The sequence below is a fragment of the Oculina patagonica genome, chromosome 11 (assembly GCF_052425735.1).
Source record: "Oculina patagonica isolate OP01 chromosome 11, crgOcupat, whole genome shotgun sequence".
Classification (NCBI taxonomy): domain Eukaryota; kingdom Metazoa; phylum Cnidaria; class Anthozoa; order Scleractinia; family Oculinidae; genus Oculina; species Oculina patagonica.
Genome location: NC_135768.1, coordinates 16,113,630 through 16,131,081, shown reverse-complemented (window position 1 = coordinate 16,131,081; position 17,452 = coordinate 16,113,630). Strand labels below are relative to the sequence as shown.

General features: G+C 35.4%; 1 protein-coding gene across 1 annotated transcript in view; it reads left to right on the top strand.

The window, feature by feature from the left end:
* The first annotated feature begins 650 nt into the window (after positions 1 to 650).
* LOC144630302 (phosphatidylinositol phosphatase PTPRQ-like) overlaps positions 651 to 17,452 on the top strand; it is a 42,190-nt gene continuing 25,388 nt past the window's right edge. The window contains 8 exon segments of the mRNA XM_078488641.1: positions 651 to 959; positions 7,257 to 7,314; positions 11,854 to 12,195; positions 13,205 to 13,377; positions 13,380 to 13,503; positions 14,057 to 14,422; positions 15,767 to 16,069; positions 17,050 to 17,352. Of these exon segments, the coding sequence (XP_078344767.1) occupies positions 927 to 959; positions 7,257 to 7,314; positions 11,854 to 12,195; positions 13,205 to 13,377; positions 13,380 to 13,503; positions 14,057 to 14,422; positions 15,767 to 16,069; positions 17,050 to 17,352 (1,702 nt within the window). The 5' untranslated portion in view covers positions 651 to 926.

The window sequence follows — 17,452 nt, the reverse complement described above, 5'->3', positions numbered from 1 at the left end:
AGAGTCAATAATAATTTATATTTATTTTTACTCAAAAGACACGACTGCCGACTCGTGGCGCAGTTTCATCCTTCGCCAGATATCTTACGTAATAAATTTACAGATTCTGGCTAAATTTTTAGTGGAGAAACTTTAATGGAAATCATTTAAAATCTGTGTTAAAGAGAGCGCCGTATTTCGCGCCATTTACAACCCTTCTAATTTTTATTACCTGATGTTTTTACCGTGTATAAAGAATTGTTAAATAAACAAATAAATAAATAAATTCTTAAAAAGGCCGAATTGAGCTTTTTCCTTGAACCGTTCTTTTACGCGAGATGAGAATTTCGCACGCAATCAACCGGCTTTTGCAAACGAATATTGCCAAAACAAGTGACATTGAACACGCTCCCGTCACCCACGTGTTAACTCCCAATCAAATGTCTGTCCTCAATGACGTCCTCAATATGATTGACAGAAGCTAAAAGCCCAATTGAGTAGCGCAGTAAGTAGAGATATTGATAACAAAATATGGCAGGTTTTTTTATTTTATAAACGCTTAGATGCCATTTTTAACTCCATGCTTTCAAACATGAGGTACTTAAGACGTTTTACAGGAACTACGAAAACTTAGTAAAGTTAGCATGTCAACAACTCGGCATGCCTTTTTAAATAATTTTTGTCAACTTCAGACCACCTGTTCCTTTAATTGTCGCTAAAGTCGCATCCATCACTCAATTGGCAGGTATTTTGGGAAAAATACTGGAATTGAGGCTTTTTATATATTCCGGTCACATCAAAGGGGAAGTTTTTCGCAAAGTCTGTGGAAGATCCAAAAATTCAGCTATTTTCACTGATGAAATCTGCAAATTACCTGCGCCCGTGGAAACGGATACACAGCAATTGCTGTTGAACAGAAAGTTAAGGGAAAGTGTAATTATGCAGACATGGTAATTTTTCATTCATCGCGTTGTGTGAAGGTAAGTCCACAGAATACATCTTTGAGCAGTTAACAGAAATTTATAACGTTCGTACTGAGGTGCAAATCGATCATTTTTGGTCTTCCGAGAGATATTTTAGAGAAAGACTCACTGTAATTTCTAAAAGAAGCCTTTAATTATTATTATTATTTTTTTTTTTTTATTCATTCATTTCAGTACACACAATGAGAAATAATAAAGAAAAAAAAACTAGAGATCGGTAACAATACTTCTAAAAATACAAGACAACATGGTTGTTAAAATACAATACAGTGACAATACAATACAGTGACAGCCTTTAATTATCTAACCAGGAATTCTGTAACAGGAAGTTTTCGGCAAGGGACGGTTAATACGCTTTCTCGCATCTAGAAATTTCCGAAGATTTTGACATGCACATAAGACAAAAATAGGGCAGCATAATTTTACATGAAATTAAAGTTGCGATAAGCTTAACCAGCTGAAAGCATCTCAACCAAGATCAAACATGTTTTGAAATAGTGTCTGGAGTATTGGGGACAACTTTAACACAACGGAGTTAGAAATGACAGTCCTTTAATTGTCTGTGAATTTTTTACTATGGATAAGCATCCCATGCTGTTACGCTATTCAATGGTATCAACAGTCGTTCATTTTTAAATGGACCCAATTGAGCTGCAAAACTCCACACTTGAGAACACTTTTGAATTGACGAATACTAAACGGAATACTTTAGATAAAAACAATTTTAAGACCTTATCGCTCATAGCTGAAACTTCGTCGGGTAATGATAGTTGCCATGGCAACCGGAATGTGGAAAATATTAACTGCCCATTAGAAACTGTGAAGTTTTTTGGGCACATTTCAACTTCACTTTCAGCTTAATCTAAAAAGCAGTGCAAAAACTACTGTAACTAAACGGACCGATGAATTCGTGTGCCAAAGTTTGATGTTCTTGAAAAAAATAATTAAAATTTTTGATGTCAGTTCTCTGCCAACCATTAAATATAAAAACAGGTGTAAATATAGGTTAGTTCATAAAACAGTCCTCAATATATTCCCCCCATGATTATATTATTCAGTTTTAAATGAAATAGAAAGAATATGATTTATTTCGGGCAGAAAAATCTTAAACTGTGGCAGCCATATATTTTCGTCATGGTTGAAAGGAGATTTTAATAAACTTCGGTCTGTGTTTTGAAGAAAGATGTTTGCGGTTGAAAGCAGTCACGAGATATTTTGGGTTTCTTTTTCCTCCTTTTAAATGGACTATGCCCCTGGATTTTCGCAAATGTTATGGTCAAAACTGTTCTGAAATAAGTGGTAGACAACTTTACCAATGAAAAACATTGTCTTTGAACATTTAACGGAAGATCATCCTCGGAGACCCAGGGGCAGTTAGTGTGGGCGGGGAAAAGTCTTCTATACTTCTATACTTTTCCCCGCCCCCACTAACTGCCCCTGGGCCTCCGAGGATGACGGAAGATATACAACCTTTATTTGGGGATAGAAATATTTTTCGAATTGCAATCCATTTCCATCTGAGCCATCCGCCGCCAAACGCACTTTTAAACGGCTTTAGTGGTCAAAAATAGCAATTGTTATTAAAAAAATAGATTTTCTTGGTTTCCTACGACACAAATTTAAATTTGGGCTGTTAAAAAATCTGTTAAAATCCTTGACATGGTCCCTTCAATTGTAAATTTTGTCCAAATTAATAACCAGTAGTAATGGAATTTTCTCGAACCTTCCGAACACGGAAAATGCTAACGGGAAGTTCAAATGCATTGTCTTGCAACTTAACGAAGTGGGTGTCACAAAAATTATGATATTGATCTTGATAAACAACCATCTTTAAATTCTTCAGTTAATAACAACTGCATTTTAATGTAAAGCAAAAATCTACAAAACAAAAAATAACTTAGCACTGGTAATGAAATATTGTCGAATCTTCCGAAAACGGAAAATGCTAGCGGGAAGTTTATAACAATATTGTGTTCATGCAACTACGAAAGGTCGCTATCACAAAAAATTTAAATGATATTATTGATAAACAAATTCTTCTCTGAATTCTTTAGCTAACAACTGCATTTTGATGTGAAGCAAAAAGCTACAAAACAAAACTTAGTGAAGTTATTATAAAAAAAAAGCGTGTTAGCTTGAAACTTTCAATTTAAGAGCATAATTTTGGAGAAATATTCTATCCTCAAAGTTAAAGTGGCCACTGATCTGCAAAAGCATCTAACAAGATTGGGAACGGACCATTAGGGGGGATCAAATTTTTTTCAAGAAAAAAATTTTTTTTTTTATGTACATGTCGTTGTCTGCCGGCGCAAACAATTTTTCCGGTTGCATCGTCCTTCAGTTGTCTATAATTAAATAATTTCTCTGGGCTTTCTTGCTTTTGCAAACAAGTTTTTCAGGATATTTGATCCCCTCTCCAAAAAAAAATAATGGTCCGTCTCTTTGAATGGTTGATATGCTTCCAGTCCCCCAAACAGAATACTTTTCCAATTAGCAGAATAGTTTTCTGATGAAATGGTTGATCAACACAGTGGCGGATCTAGAGGAGGGACCCGGGGGGTCGGGTCCCCCTAACTGTGGAACAATGAGGCCAGGGCCGGATTTTCGGGCGGCCCCCCTCTGGGTCTGGTCCCCCCTTCTCTTCCCGCTGCAATATACACGTAATATTCAGCTTCTTAGGGACGGACCATTATTTTCTTGGGAGGGGGGATGAATCTTCCTCTGCACTTTTTTTTTGTTTACGCACCTCTGCAAACATTTTTTTCATTCTTACTATTTTTTGTTATACATATCGTGTTTGCAAACAATTTATTTTGTCTTTCCAGGCCCTCAAATTTTTTTCAATATTTTTCATCCCCCCCCTCCAAAAAAATAATGGTCCGTCCCTTACAGCCAAATCAGCTTATAACGGTTCTTCTCGAAAGAACAAGAAAAGCCTTAATGAGGCCAGCCAACCAAATTCTGTACATCCTAATAATATAACAGGGTCTAACAGTTAGCAACATTTATTAACCGTTTTCTATAACGAGCCTCTCGACCGAATTTACCAAAACGTTTTGCTCATTATTTTCATTGCGTTTCACATTTTTTTTAATACGCCTTTCTCTAGGACTTTGTGCTTTCGATTTGCTTCCTGTTTTTCGATCAAGCAGCTAAAGCCTAAGCAGTATTAAAAATTAAAGAAGCATTCGTCGGATTTAGTTTCAACTTCAAATAAGTTCATTAACTACCTAACAACTTACAACGTTCATTTTAAAAGCGATAGCACATTAAATTGTCTTGCCACACACTTGGCTGCAGTATAATACTTCGTTTTTCAATTTTTTGTTCGTAATCTCCCTGCATTTTCCTCAGTGGAAACTATCCCTTTTTATTTTTGGTTAGTTATCCCCGCTTGAGGAAAATTTCCTTAGAAATGTTGAGGTTTTGTTTAATTTGAAAGCAATTTTGTAAGCTGTCAGAAAAATGAATTAAATCGAATCATAGCTCCTTTCAAACAAGTTTAAAGAGCGAGTATGAAACGAAGTTAATTGAAGGTTTTCGTAGAATTTTAGCCAAATTTGAGTGGTCTTCATTGTCCATCTCGAATTTTATCCTGTATAGGCCTTCTCGGATACTTAGAGCGCCCTCCATTTGACCGAATTGGCCGGCCGGGACGGTAGTTTTGAATGTAAAATGGGCCTTTTCCACGAGATTTTTCCTACAAATCCACCATAACAATGTATAATATTTACGTATTGACTGATTTGGCAGGACAAGTCTGACTAATATGATGATAAAACTGCATTAACTGAAAAACTCGGAAAAAAAAATTCCGAGTTCCAGATGGAATTTGATTTATCATGCTCAGTATATTTCTTCAAAACATCTGACTAACAACAGAATTTTGCTCAAGAATATACCGACAAATGGGAAGCGCCCTTAATTTCTCCAGTCTACAAGGCTAAAAAGGCCTCGAGCTCGCAGAAGAGATATCAGTTTCGCCGCGACTCGCAAAGTGTCGAATAAACCATTCAACACCTCTAATTGTCTAAAAGCAAAGAACTGATTGCATAATTAATGTAGCTTTATTCTTTTCAGATATGGTGCGGTAGTCAATAATGAAACTAAACAGAGACTACCGTGGTTTAATTTCACTCATAGAAAAAGTGCGACGAACTTTTATTAAGCTGAGTTAGTTAGCTCTTAAGAGCTGTATTGATTCTACAAAAGTGGGCCAGAATGCATTGTTTTTTACTTGTGAAATTGGCTATGGAAAAATTGAAAGCACTTTACGGCTATTTCTATCGCACAAATACAAAAAGCTGGCCAAAATCAATTTCAATGAAAATATAGAATCTATTTTACATTTATTCTGATATCCTACCATATATCATTTCATGCTGAGATGATTTAAACAGTTAATTAACTTCCTTAACGGAAATATATTTTAAATATTAACATCAATGAACGTCAAAATAACTTGGATAATATTAGAACTTCCGGCCTCGATGGCCAATCACTGACGAAGTTCGCGAGAAAATGTGATAGGCACAATGTGAATTTTTCCCCTTTAAGGATACATTAACCGCAGAACACATCATATGAGCAAATCTTCCTTCCTCTAATATGGCAAGTATCTAACTTATGATGAATATTTTGTGGTTAACTTTCTACCAGTTAAAGGGACACTGTCACAAGTCTCACTTCAAAAACCTCAAAAGTCTAAAGACATATGTAAACTACGAATAGTGGTCCAATTTTGAAAAAATCAACATGCAAGTGTACTGAAGCGATAAACAAGTGATATTATTGTGATGCCATCAAGAACTCTAGATCTTAACTTGAAAAGGTGAGGCTTACTTTTGTTAGGCTGAATTTTCGTCCTTGTGGACTGGAAACTGAACACCTAAAATTATTGTGGCTCCTTTCTTCCTTCAACAACAATTTTTTACTTTATATCTCCATCTTGATGTACTAGGTGCATTTCATGTACGAGAAGACCTATTCGCCAATTTTGATACTTTGTAATTACAAAAAATCATAAAAATCCCCGTGACAGTGTCCCTGTTTTTTATGTAAAACACAGTTTATGCTATTTTGTAAATAAGCACTCAAAAACAACATCATTGCTTTTCAAAATAAAATTCATGCAAATGTTAAATATGCAAGCACAACATACAATAATTGCCTAAAGCAAGTAAACTTTTTTAATTAATTCGTTTTGTATTCGTATCCGAAGAAAGGCCTAAATAAGTTCCATACATTATGCTCTTCAAATCATTTCTTAAAATAGAGCGCCCGATGTTCACACAAAATTGCCACTACTTCGTAAAATAATTACAGTTCGAATTCGCTTGCGTGCAAAATGCCTTCCTTTTATAAAGTCTTAACGACCGCTCGTAAACCCCATTTACAAGCAATGTCAGATAAAAATTTCGATATTTTAATGCAGCCTTTTTGAAATGAAAGGTTTAATAACTGGCGAAGGCGAAGTGCTAAATATTAACTAAAAAAAGTAATGACTCGATGTGAAAACATTGAGCATGGACGGGAAGTGTTAGTTGCTTAGAATTCCGGCCGGGGTAATATTTATTCTACAAAGTCAACAACCTTTGTTATAACCCAGTGGGTCCTTGAGCAGATGTTATTTTTCAGCCTAGCTAAGTTAGTTGAATCTTAATTCGTCAATACCTTAACGTGTATGAAATTTGGACAAAAAAGAACTTTAATTTCATTTGTCGTGTAGGACTTCCTTTCATTGCATAGACGGCACCTTAGTAGGCCCGCTATTTGAGTTACTCAATAGTATTCTAATTTTAAAAACTCATCTGCATATAGCTGTCATAATTTTACTAAACCGACTTCTTTGATGAATGATTGTGCGGCTCTTAATGGCTTCATCAAGTAAATGTGTTACACGAATCCGGCTTTCTTTATAGTTGGTGAACTCAACGTTTTTGTCCAAGGAAAGGAAAGCGGCCGAGTAAACTGCCCTGGAGGAAAATGTGACGTTAGAAACGAAACTCAACACTCATCCAACAGAAATGTTAAAGGGCTCATTTCTATGATGTCACCTGCTGGGGGGAAAGAGAGACAGTTTAAATAAATATAACATTTATGAACGCCGTTTTTTTCTGGAATGACGAAGGCAACTTCATCTCAAACATGCTCAAGAAAATTTCACATCTGGTAATTTTACGGGAATGTTTTATTTTGCCGTCGTTTTTGCAAGATACTCGCTAAATTCAAAGCGAATTTGTTTACTTACAGTAATACGCTGAGTTGGTTTAATTTGCGTTTTTTTCTCAACAGATCTTTGCAGCGTTTTTCTTCGCTGTGTTTTGTTCGACCGAGTCGCTTTTTATTGCTGGTAAGTAGCCAGTTATTTTCCTTGGGGAAGGGGCCGGTAGATCAATAAGTGATACAGAAATTCTCGAGAGTAACATTAGTTTTATAAACGAAGTCATTAACTTGGTAAAAACTAAGCTCCTGGCTGAATAATTTATCATCTCATCGAAATTAGGCTTCCTTTTTGTATTTTAACGTGAAACGTTTTAGTAAAAGCAATTTTGTACAATTTTGTGTTTAACTTAAAAATCGGTATTGAAATTTTCGCTCGAATTTTAAATTCGGAAAATTACCCTTGACTACGTAACATTGCTTTTCAAGTCATTAATTATAGATAATAGTTTTTCCACCAAACAGCTACAGTTATATTACGGTTGCGATCAAGGCACGCTTTTTTGTATCAACGGAAAACGTTTAAACCGCCAGATAAATATCTTGGTATAATTCTTTCAGAAGTTAATTTAACTCAATCTTTTTCTTTTCGTCTTTGCGCTTGGAAAGAAAAAAATAACGGGAAAAAAATGTTAGAGATATTGTTTATTTATTATTTATTTTCTTCACGCGCGTGTGTTATGTAAGTTTTTCATTTTAGTTATTTGATGTTTTGCTCTTGGATAGCTTATAAAACGACGGGTGAATACAGTTTTTTATGACTTCGCGATGAAGTTAAAATAATATGCTGAAAATTCGCTAGTTCGCAAACTGAAAATTGGAGAGTTTCCAAGCGCTAAGAGTTATAGATATTTTAATTAAAATGTTCAATATTCAAGTGAGTAGAAACTGGCAGGTTCCTTGTATTCAAGATGACATTGCACAAACGTCAGTGTCTCATGAATCAACATCAGTCAATACAATGTTTATTTTGACATTTTGTAAATTTAATTCAACGGACAAGAGTAAACGTTTGAAGCAAATCCTTCTGCTTAAGCGCGATCCAAAAATGGTGTTCCAGATATACGTTTTGACAGTAAAAACAAAAATGAATAGAGGATAAATTTCTAAGTGTTAAAGTCAAAAAACCGTTAACAAATTTCCTCATAAAATTAATATATACTAGCTTTCAAAATATTGCGAATGATAGTGAAATATTTACAATGCTTTATAATACACTAGAATATATCATCTATTTATCCTTCTAGCATTTTTTCCTAAAAATACGGGCCTTCTGTATTTTAAGATTTTTTCGAATCAGGTTTTGCAAGACAAATTTCATGTATAATTTCAGTCATTGCTGGATATCAAAGCGAAACGTGAGTGCTATTTTTCAAGCTGAGTGCTTCATTCAAACAAGAAGATGTCACTGAGTTTATTAACAAATGTGCTATTTGAAAAAAATGGCAGCCATGCAAAGCCTTGTCGGAAGTGTTTTTCGGTCATTTATGCCGCAAAAGTAAATACTGTTTCGTCAGGAAGATCTTGAGTGATTATTAGTTTTTCTTGGAGCACGTTTAGCATTATTTTGCCGAATGTGAGCAAAATTTAATATTATACTACTTTGCAATTCACGACAATTGTTAAAGAGACTTTGTCGTGGATTTTAGCCAAATTTAGGCATAGGAAATGACCATCAAATTCGGTGAAACATAAAAATACCCGCTTGAAACAGTGAAGGAACATTTCAATAACACAGCATATACAAAAGAAGGTACGGATGGCCAAAGGTGAGGAAGATTGAAACGGATTGCAATATGGGTCTTTTGAAAAATTGTTGGGCTGAACAGTTTTAAAAATGAGTCTCGTTTGCTTGAATTGTAACTTTAAATTAGAACGCCCGGGAGACACATTCGGTTGCAATAAAGCTATGGTTTTCTCATTTGGATCCATAGGAGTAGTTTCCCTGCGAGTATTTGGCAAAACTTAAAAAAATAAACTCAACTCAGCCGTGTCACAGTCGCTATTAATAATGGTATTATTTCCCACTCAAGAGACAGTATTAAACGACAACCACGATTAAATACCTAGCTAAATTATCGAATCAATTAGCTTGATTCATTGAATGCATAATTTTTTAAAAAATAAAATCTATGCCACAAAATTGTAGTTCATTTTCTTTATGTACGGCAACACAAATTATTTTCAAATTCATAAGTGAAATACCTCAAAATAATAGTTTTTTAAGGCTGAAAACGCCCTAACAAGCAACAATAAATCGTAAAGTAAACATTGATAGTAACGTTTGAGAAAGGTACAGAGGGATAACGAAAATACAGACTTGGAAAAATTGGTCATTTTTTTCAAGAAGCCATTTGTGACATTGCTCCAATAAATAACATAATAATTACTTCAGATTTTTTATTTTTCGCATACAACTTGAGCAAGTGATGATTCTCGTAAACTTATAATTACTCCAAGCAAAAACATGTATTCGTCTGTCGCTGAGCTCGGGAAAACATGCCTGCGCCAAGTCACGACCTTTCAGTTCTTCTGATTGGTTGCAAAACAGTACGATTTTCTCCTATTGACTATCGCACGTCATTGCGTAGATAAGGCATCGTGTTATGTACGAACTGACTCCAGATGTTTAGAGAGCTTCTGAAACTTAAGGGGGGATTATACCCGATAGTTTTATTTTCACCGCTAAACATGGGTCTTACGGAAATATCTCGTTTCCTTTTAAAGGAATTTACAAATGCTTTCATTATCCTATAAATCTATGTTAAACGGTGTTTTGTAAATTTTTGGGTGATTTTGGGGGATGTTGGAAGAAGATAGTTTTTTTCTAAAAGGATAAGTAAAATTTAACGAAATTAGAAATATTGGAGATTTAATGTGATTTAAAAGTTAGAATCTTTTAAATTTAAAATTGGTAGACGGACACCAGACAGTCCCCCTGACAACCTGGAGTGCTCTTGCGTGGGGGTCAACTGACTGGTGGTGTTTCAAAATTGTTTTCTTTCTCCAATCCCTTATTTAAACCCTCTTAAAAAAAGTTTTAGCTCTTTGCGTGTAACATTGAAGGAACTGAATAGTAGTTTTCAAACACTGGGAAATTTTGGGCTGGCAAAGGCTATAATAGGTCCATACATTCTTTGTATGATTTTGAGTTTTCAAACCCGTATTACAGAAAACGTATATCAGGCTCAAGTTTATAACGAAAGTTAATGGTGCCATGTTCTTTCAATAGTCATAATTGATATAATTGTAGCTCGATCAGAAATTGAAGTTCTTGTGCTTAATAACGAGGCAACTATTGTAACAAGGATTCCCGTCTATGAAAAGCTATCAAAGTTCTGTCTCAGTCTCCAACGCTCAACCGAATTTACGTATGGCCCTGTACGGAGACATTAGGGACCTTACCTTACGAAACCACGACGGCGACACTGACGACAAGGTCTACTGGAAAAAGAATTTATTCATTTTACTTAAGAATCTCTCAATTATCCTTATTTATTCAGGGCGTTCATTGCTGTCAGAACTCACCTCTTGCTAAATTATAAGCGCAGTATTAACTTCAAACGAGAAACATGAAAAATTCACCGTCGTAGTTCAGTTCTCCAGACTACGCAGAATTTGTTCATTTCATTGTTTTCGCGGCCGACTAAGAAATGTATCAATGTGGAAATATTGTTGAAAGTCTCTAAAAAATAAAACGCTTTATAAGCTGGCGTTACTTTCTCAGCAACAAAGTATTCAAAAGGAATGGACAGTGTCCCCGCTAATATATCATGTTTTCATAACTTCGGCCGGGAGCCTGGCTTAGAACTTGGTTTATTAGCTTGAAATTAAAAGAGAAAAACGCAAACATCACTAAAAGCAAAGTAAATAGAAAAAGATTTAAAAGATTCAAAAGTTTACCAGAATGGAACGTTTGATTTCTTGACGTCCTGTCACAAAATCAAAGTTTGTGAGTTGTAATCCACTCTCATCCTTGTAATCCTGTGCTTCTTCTACAAAATGCTTGTTATATTTTGCTCCGTGTAATCTTTCTATCCAATTTATTTGTTCATTTATATATAATGTTTATAATAGAAGAATACCTTGCCATAAAAAAGAACAAATTAAATCTGCATCTAGGGAGGGCCAATTAGGGAGGGCCATATTGTAAACTACTGGGCCACCAGTAAACTATGTAAAATTTTTTACGTGGTGCAACTCTCTGGAACAGCCACCCTCGTTAAAATAAAGTCTTATTATCTATTTAAAATTAAAGTTAGACACGGCATTATTATTAAAGTAGTAGTATTATATTTACTTTATTATTATTATTATTATTATTATTATTATTATTTATATTATTATTATTATTATTATTATTATCTTCCTGATGTTTTTAACCGTGTATAAAGAAATGTAATAAATAAATAAATAAATAATAAATAAGAACAAATTAAATCTGCATCTAGAGAAATGGGAGAAAATTTTAGAAACACTTAGTTGAAATTATCAGTTTTAATTTGCTCCTGCAGCCGCCCCCTTTTTCTTTTTATTTATTTATTTACTTATTTACTTTCCTTTTAACTTATAAATTTATTTATTTTTTACTTTATATAATTACAATCTGTAAAACTAGAAAAAAATTCAAAACTTTTTTTAAAAAAAAAATTTTCCTTATCATATTAAGCTCCAGGGAATGTTACAGTTGACGAAAGAAACGCCACAAGCTTGATGATCAAATGGGAAGAAGTAAATGATGTAAATGGCACAATCCTTGGGTACAGAGTACGTCACCATAAGAACTCAACATCAGACTTAAGTGGCAACTGTTCCTATAGCAACAACAGCTCCCATAGCAACAGCAGTTGCTATAACAACAACAGTTCCCTGTTTGTGTGCAAAAACCGAACCGATGCGTTATTAACAGAATTGGAAGTGTATACATACTACTGGGTAGAAGTAATAGCTTTTACTAACGAAACTTTTGGAAACAAAAGCATCATAAAAGTATTTCGCACAGATGAAGGCGGTGAGTAATAATTTAATTTCAGCTTTTTTATCATTTTTAAGTGCAAACTTAGTTAATAAATTGGGGAAACTTAAAGGGCTATGTCACGCAATTTTAGGCAATTTCGCACTGACCAACTGGCCATATATAGAATTAACTGAAACATCACAATAACGGCTTAAAACTGTAGAAGAACTCCCCCCAAAAGAAACATAGTAAGGCCAAAATGAGCATGGATGGGAAAAATTCGAGAAGATTAAAACGGATTGCGTTCGGGTAAACTTGAAAAACGTCGGCCCGGCATTTTTCAAGTATCTCAATTTGTATGAAAGTGTCATTTACAATGCTCGAAAATCATCCTTGTTTGTTATGTGGCCGTGATTTTGCCAATAAAAGACTTTTGCTCGAGATGCCAATTTTAAGTTTAGAGCTCTTAATTAACAAAAAATAATAAAGAATTGTTACCGCCATAACTTTTAAAACCGCGCCAAGTCCCGGTGAGTTTTTAGAAATGCCTTGCAAATCGTCGGAAGATTTAGGGTCAACATTGAAATATATTTGGAGATCTTCGGGTGATCTTTGGAGTAATTTTGCTCTCTATCTAAACCAAGTTTGGTGAATTTTGCCCTAGATGTTATTTGAGCGTTTTTCACTTGAGTGTCTAAGTAATTCGCATTTGCTTTGGTTTTGTATTACTGAGCTTAGTGATTGGTTAAAAAACTCGAGCCACATCCTTAACCAATCAGAAGTAAAACCAAAACCAATCGTGCCTCACTTGCACACGTTTTCACGCGCTTCCCAAGGCAACATGTACTTGCTTCGAATTTTGATTGGTTCACTGGACTGTCCGTGTCATTTGTGATTGGCCAGAGTGATTGTACTTCGTTTTTATTATGTTTTGGTTTTACGACAATCAATCGAAAATCGCCGTGGTGTGCAAAATCAGACCTGTTTACAAGCAATCAGATTTGAAAACTTCGTTTTTGATAAAGATTTTAAACTAACTTTTTCTTTGCTTATTTATTCTTAGTACCGACCAGCCCGCCTAGTAACATAAGTACAACAGCTCCAAAAGACAACTCTACCAGAATTACCGTGTCCTGGGGCGATGTTCCCGAAAACCATCGTCGAGGCGAAATAATTGGCTACGTAGTGACAATTATTAAACATGACGGAAACTATTCCAGACAGCTTAATGTCACCACTCCCGTCAAGTGGACATAGATGGCCTTGAGAAGTTTACGCGTTATAACGTCACAGTGTCTGCAAGAACAAGTAAAGGCGTTTCAAACGCCAGTATTGTGTTTCCAATACGAACCGCCGAAGATGGTTAGTTAGTAATTGTTTTGTTTATTGAAAATCAACCCGAGAGGATAGCAGATTGCATTTGATTTTATTCCAATTGATTCTCCCACGCCACATTCATTCATTCATTCATTCATTCATTCATTCATTCGTTCGTTCGTTCGTTCGTTCGTTCGTTCGTTCGTTCGTTCATTCATTCATTCATTTATACATCCATCCATCCATTCATTGAATGAATGATTGATTCATTTCTTTGTCATGATTCAAAAAAGGGAAATTTTAAATCCAAAGTGTAATCAATTAGTAGTTTTAAGATTAATAATTCAATTGTTATCGTATACGTTTGCATTGTAATATGATTGCTTGTTAATAGTTAACTCGTTACCATAGGTGATATATATAAAACCTTTGTTGCGACTAGACCAATACCTCCCTTTGGAGTGCGAGGCACAATAAAGATATCCTGTTACTGTAGCTGTTACTGAACTTACTGTTATTCATTTATTCATTCATTCATTCATTCATTCATTCATTTTAACTTAATATTCCTTTATATTCTCTTTTCCCTTGACTCAAGCTCCAGAGAGTCCGCCTGTCGACATCACGGCGAATATAACAGCCTATCCTAACAGTACGTCTGACTACATCGTTATTAGGTGGGGCCCGGTACAAGAAAAACTAAACGGAATACTTCGCGCGTATATAATACGCTGGAGACCAGCCGACCAATCAACAAATTACACCGTGAGACGCATCAATATAACATCAAGTTCAGGTTCACCTCGTCGAAGGAAGAAGAGAGATGTCAGTGGGTCCTCCAACGAGGGAGAATTTCAGCTCAAAAATCTACGTATTTACACCAATTATTCAGTGGAGGTGGCCGCTTTTACAGTCAAAGAAGGCAAATACAGTGAACCGGTGTACTTTCGCTCTCAGCAAGGAGGTATGTCTAAAGCTTGATTAATAACAAATTTCTCATTACCGTATCAATAAATTGTCATTCAGAAAGGTGTCGAGAATAAAGGAAATAATCAGCTGGGGGATAGGTACGGTGATGTACTGTGAGATTCTCAGAACTTACCTTAAAGAAATATATGCGAATCGCTTAGGAGAGATTATGCTTTGATCCCCTGAGCTAAGCGTAAAAGGTAACGGACATAAGACAGTTTTAAACGTTAAATCACAAAGATTATTGTCTGTATATCATTTCCTTTCCAAAAGACTTACCTAAAAAGTTGATGGCAGAAATAGGAAGGGCGTGATGAAAATGTTAAAAATTTTCAGGCGATATGACTGTTTCAATTTAAAAAATCGATTTGCATATAAATTTCAAAAGTTGTTGGATGGGAAAAAAGCATTTAAAACGGTGTTTTGAACAAACTATCACATGGAACAAAATCCGACATATTACTATCATATTGGATAGCAAAAGAACGTGACAGACTCCAAAACAAAACGACTTTAAAGGGAGTGTGTTCACGGCTGAGTTAAGTTTATTTTATTAAGTTTTCCCAAATACTCGCTGTGAAACTTAATATATTTGCAAAGCAAGTACTTCTATGGATCTAAATGACAAAACCATAGCTTCATTGCAACCAAACGTGTCTCCCAGGCGTTATAATTTAAAGTTACAAGCAAACGAGATTAACTTTGAAAACTGTTCAGCCCAACAGTATTTCAAAAACGCATATTGCATTCCGTTTGAATCTCCTTTACTTTTGGCCATCTGTACCTTTTTTTGTATTTACTGTGTTATTGAAATGTTTCTTCACTATTTCAAGCGGCTATTTTTATATTTCGCCGAAATTAATGGCCATTTCCCATGCCTAAGTTTGGCTTAAATCCGTGACACAGTCCCTTTAACCAACCAGACAAGGGTGACTTTTCTTTATTTTCGGATGCCCCAGTGCGTAGCTTGCCATCCCGGTAACATGGCGGATTTTGTGCCATGTAAATCTTCAAAATAAGACTGAAAGGTTTTTACTTACTTCAAAAGTAGTTTGTTCCGCTTACTTTAAACCACACTAAACGTGTAATTTATCCAGTAACCAGTAAAATTATATTTATATCATATATAAAGCACTAATACTCGGCTTTCATAAAAAACCAACGTTGAATTTATGGAACTCCTAGTCTATCTGGATAAAATTTCCCTTCAGTTCTTGACATAATTCTCAGAACTAACATTAAGGGAAAGTAATGCAATAATTTGGGAGAATTGATAGTTCCATCAAGCTTGGCGTGAATTTATTAATTTTCTACCATGTTTGGTTCTATCCCATAATAGTTCCATTATTGCCCCCTGGTGACGTGACTGCCTTCAACACAAGCTCCACCACGATAATGGTCACGTGGTCCCCGCCAGAAGAGATTTATATTCAAGGTGTTCTTCTTGGCTACGAGATCACGTTTACACCGGCTTCGAAAAATGCATCGGCTAGCCGCAAAGTTATGTTGTGTAAGAGGAATACATCATTCGAGCTGGAACGCCTCAATATTTACACTTTATATAACATCACTGTGGCGGCTTTTACCAAAGTCGGTATTGGAAACGAAAGTGAGATCAAGCAGGTCTACACCGATGAGGAACGTAAGTGATGGCTTATATGACGCCTGTGTTCGAGTTATGCAGTGAATTCTAGTTTTTCTAACGCTCCGGGGGTCTTATTTGTTTTCGAACCTTTTAAGGGGGGAGGGGAAATGATAAAGAGGGGGCTTATTTCTTTTGTGTACAGACAAAATAAGTAGGAAGTGACGTCATCGAAATCCTTACTAATAAGGATTTCAATAATCGTAGTCATTTTCACTTTTTACTACTGATGAAGGCAGCACTGCCGAAGCGTTTAGTTGTTCATTGCACTCTACAGCGCTGAACTATACAGTATCCAATGTATGATAGATATATTATCAAGGGCCCGGATTTTGTTTTGTTTGAATTTTACGAGTGGTATATTTTCCAGTATACCAGTCTTGTCTATGTTATAACAGGCATATCAAACAAATTAAACATATATAACACAGATACCACAAAAAACGAAGAAAACACAATACAGATATGGCAGATACTATTGACCGAAATGTTGTGTTTGATTTAGATGGTTTCCGCCGAACATTCGAGCAATAAAGGCAAAAATAAAGTTACCAAAAAGATCTCATAGCATGGTAACAGTTTGAGTACAGTAAACACAAACCTATCGAAACTTTAGCACTCAAGCTGACCCCGCGAGAGAAAAATGGATTTGAAGTTACCCATATTTCAGTTAAAACGGACGTTTCACGTCAGTTCAAAACACAATAATTAAAACAGCGGTCGTTTCACGTCAGTTCAAAACAAAATAACGCGCGTTTTAAGCATTTTTACGAGGTTTGACTTAACTTTCTCGAGAATGCTTTAGAATTTAATTGCAGGGGCACTAAGAGAAATGAATTACAGTGAGATATTTCAAACAGTATACAAAATGTTACCGTGCAATGAGAAGGTTTCTGGTGATAAATGTTTGTACTTATTGCTCAGACTTTCAACTGAATCCGTCTTAATTATTTCGCCGGATTGACATTATTTTTGTTTAGGACCGAAGGCACCTCCCCAAAACGTCACCGCAGTGTCCAATACATTTTCAAGTATTCACGTTAGCTGGGAACCTGTACCTGAAGAAAAACAGCACGGAAAAATCATCAAATACGAAGTAAAAGTAATGAAATCTGCTGTCAATGGCCCGTGGCAAAACCAAACACGCGTTTTTACTGCGAACCGCAGTGCAGTGATACAAAACCTGACAATGTTTGTGAATTACTTAATTCAAGTGCGGGCTTATACACGGATAGGACCTGGGAACTACAGTGATCCGATAACGCTTATGACGCTGGAAACAGGTATTGTATTATTACTATCATCATCATCATCATCATCATCATCATCATCATCATCATCATCATCATCATTATTACTGCTTTTAGGAAATAGCACAGGATG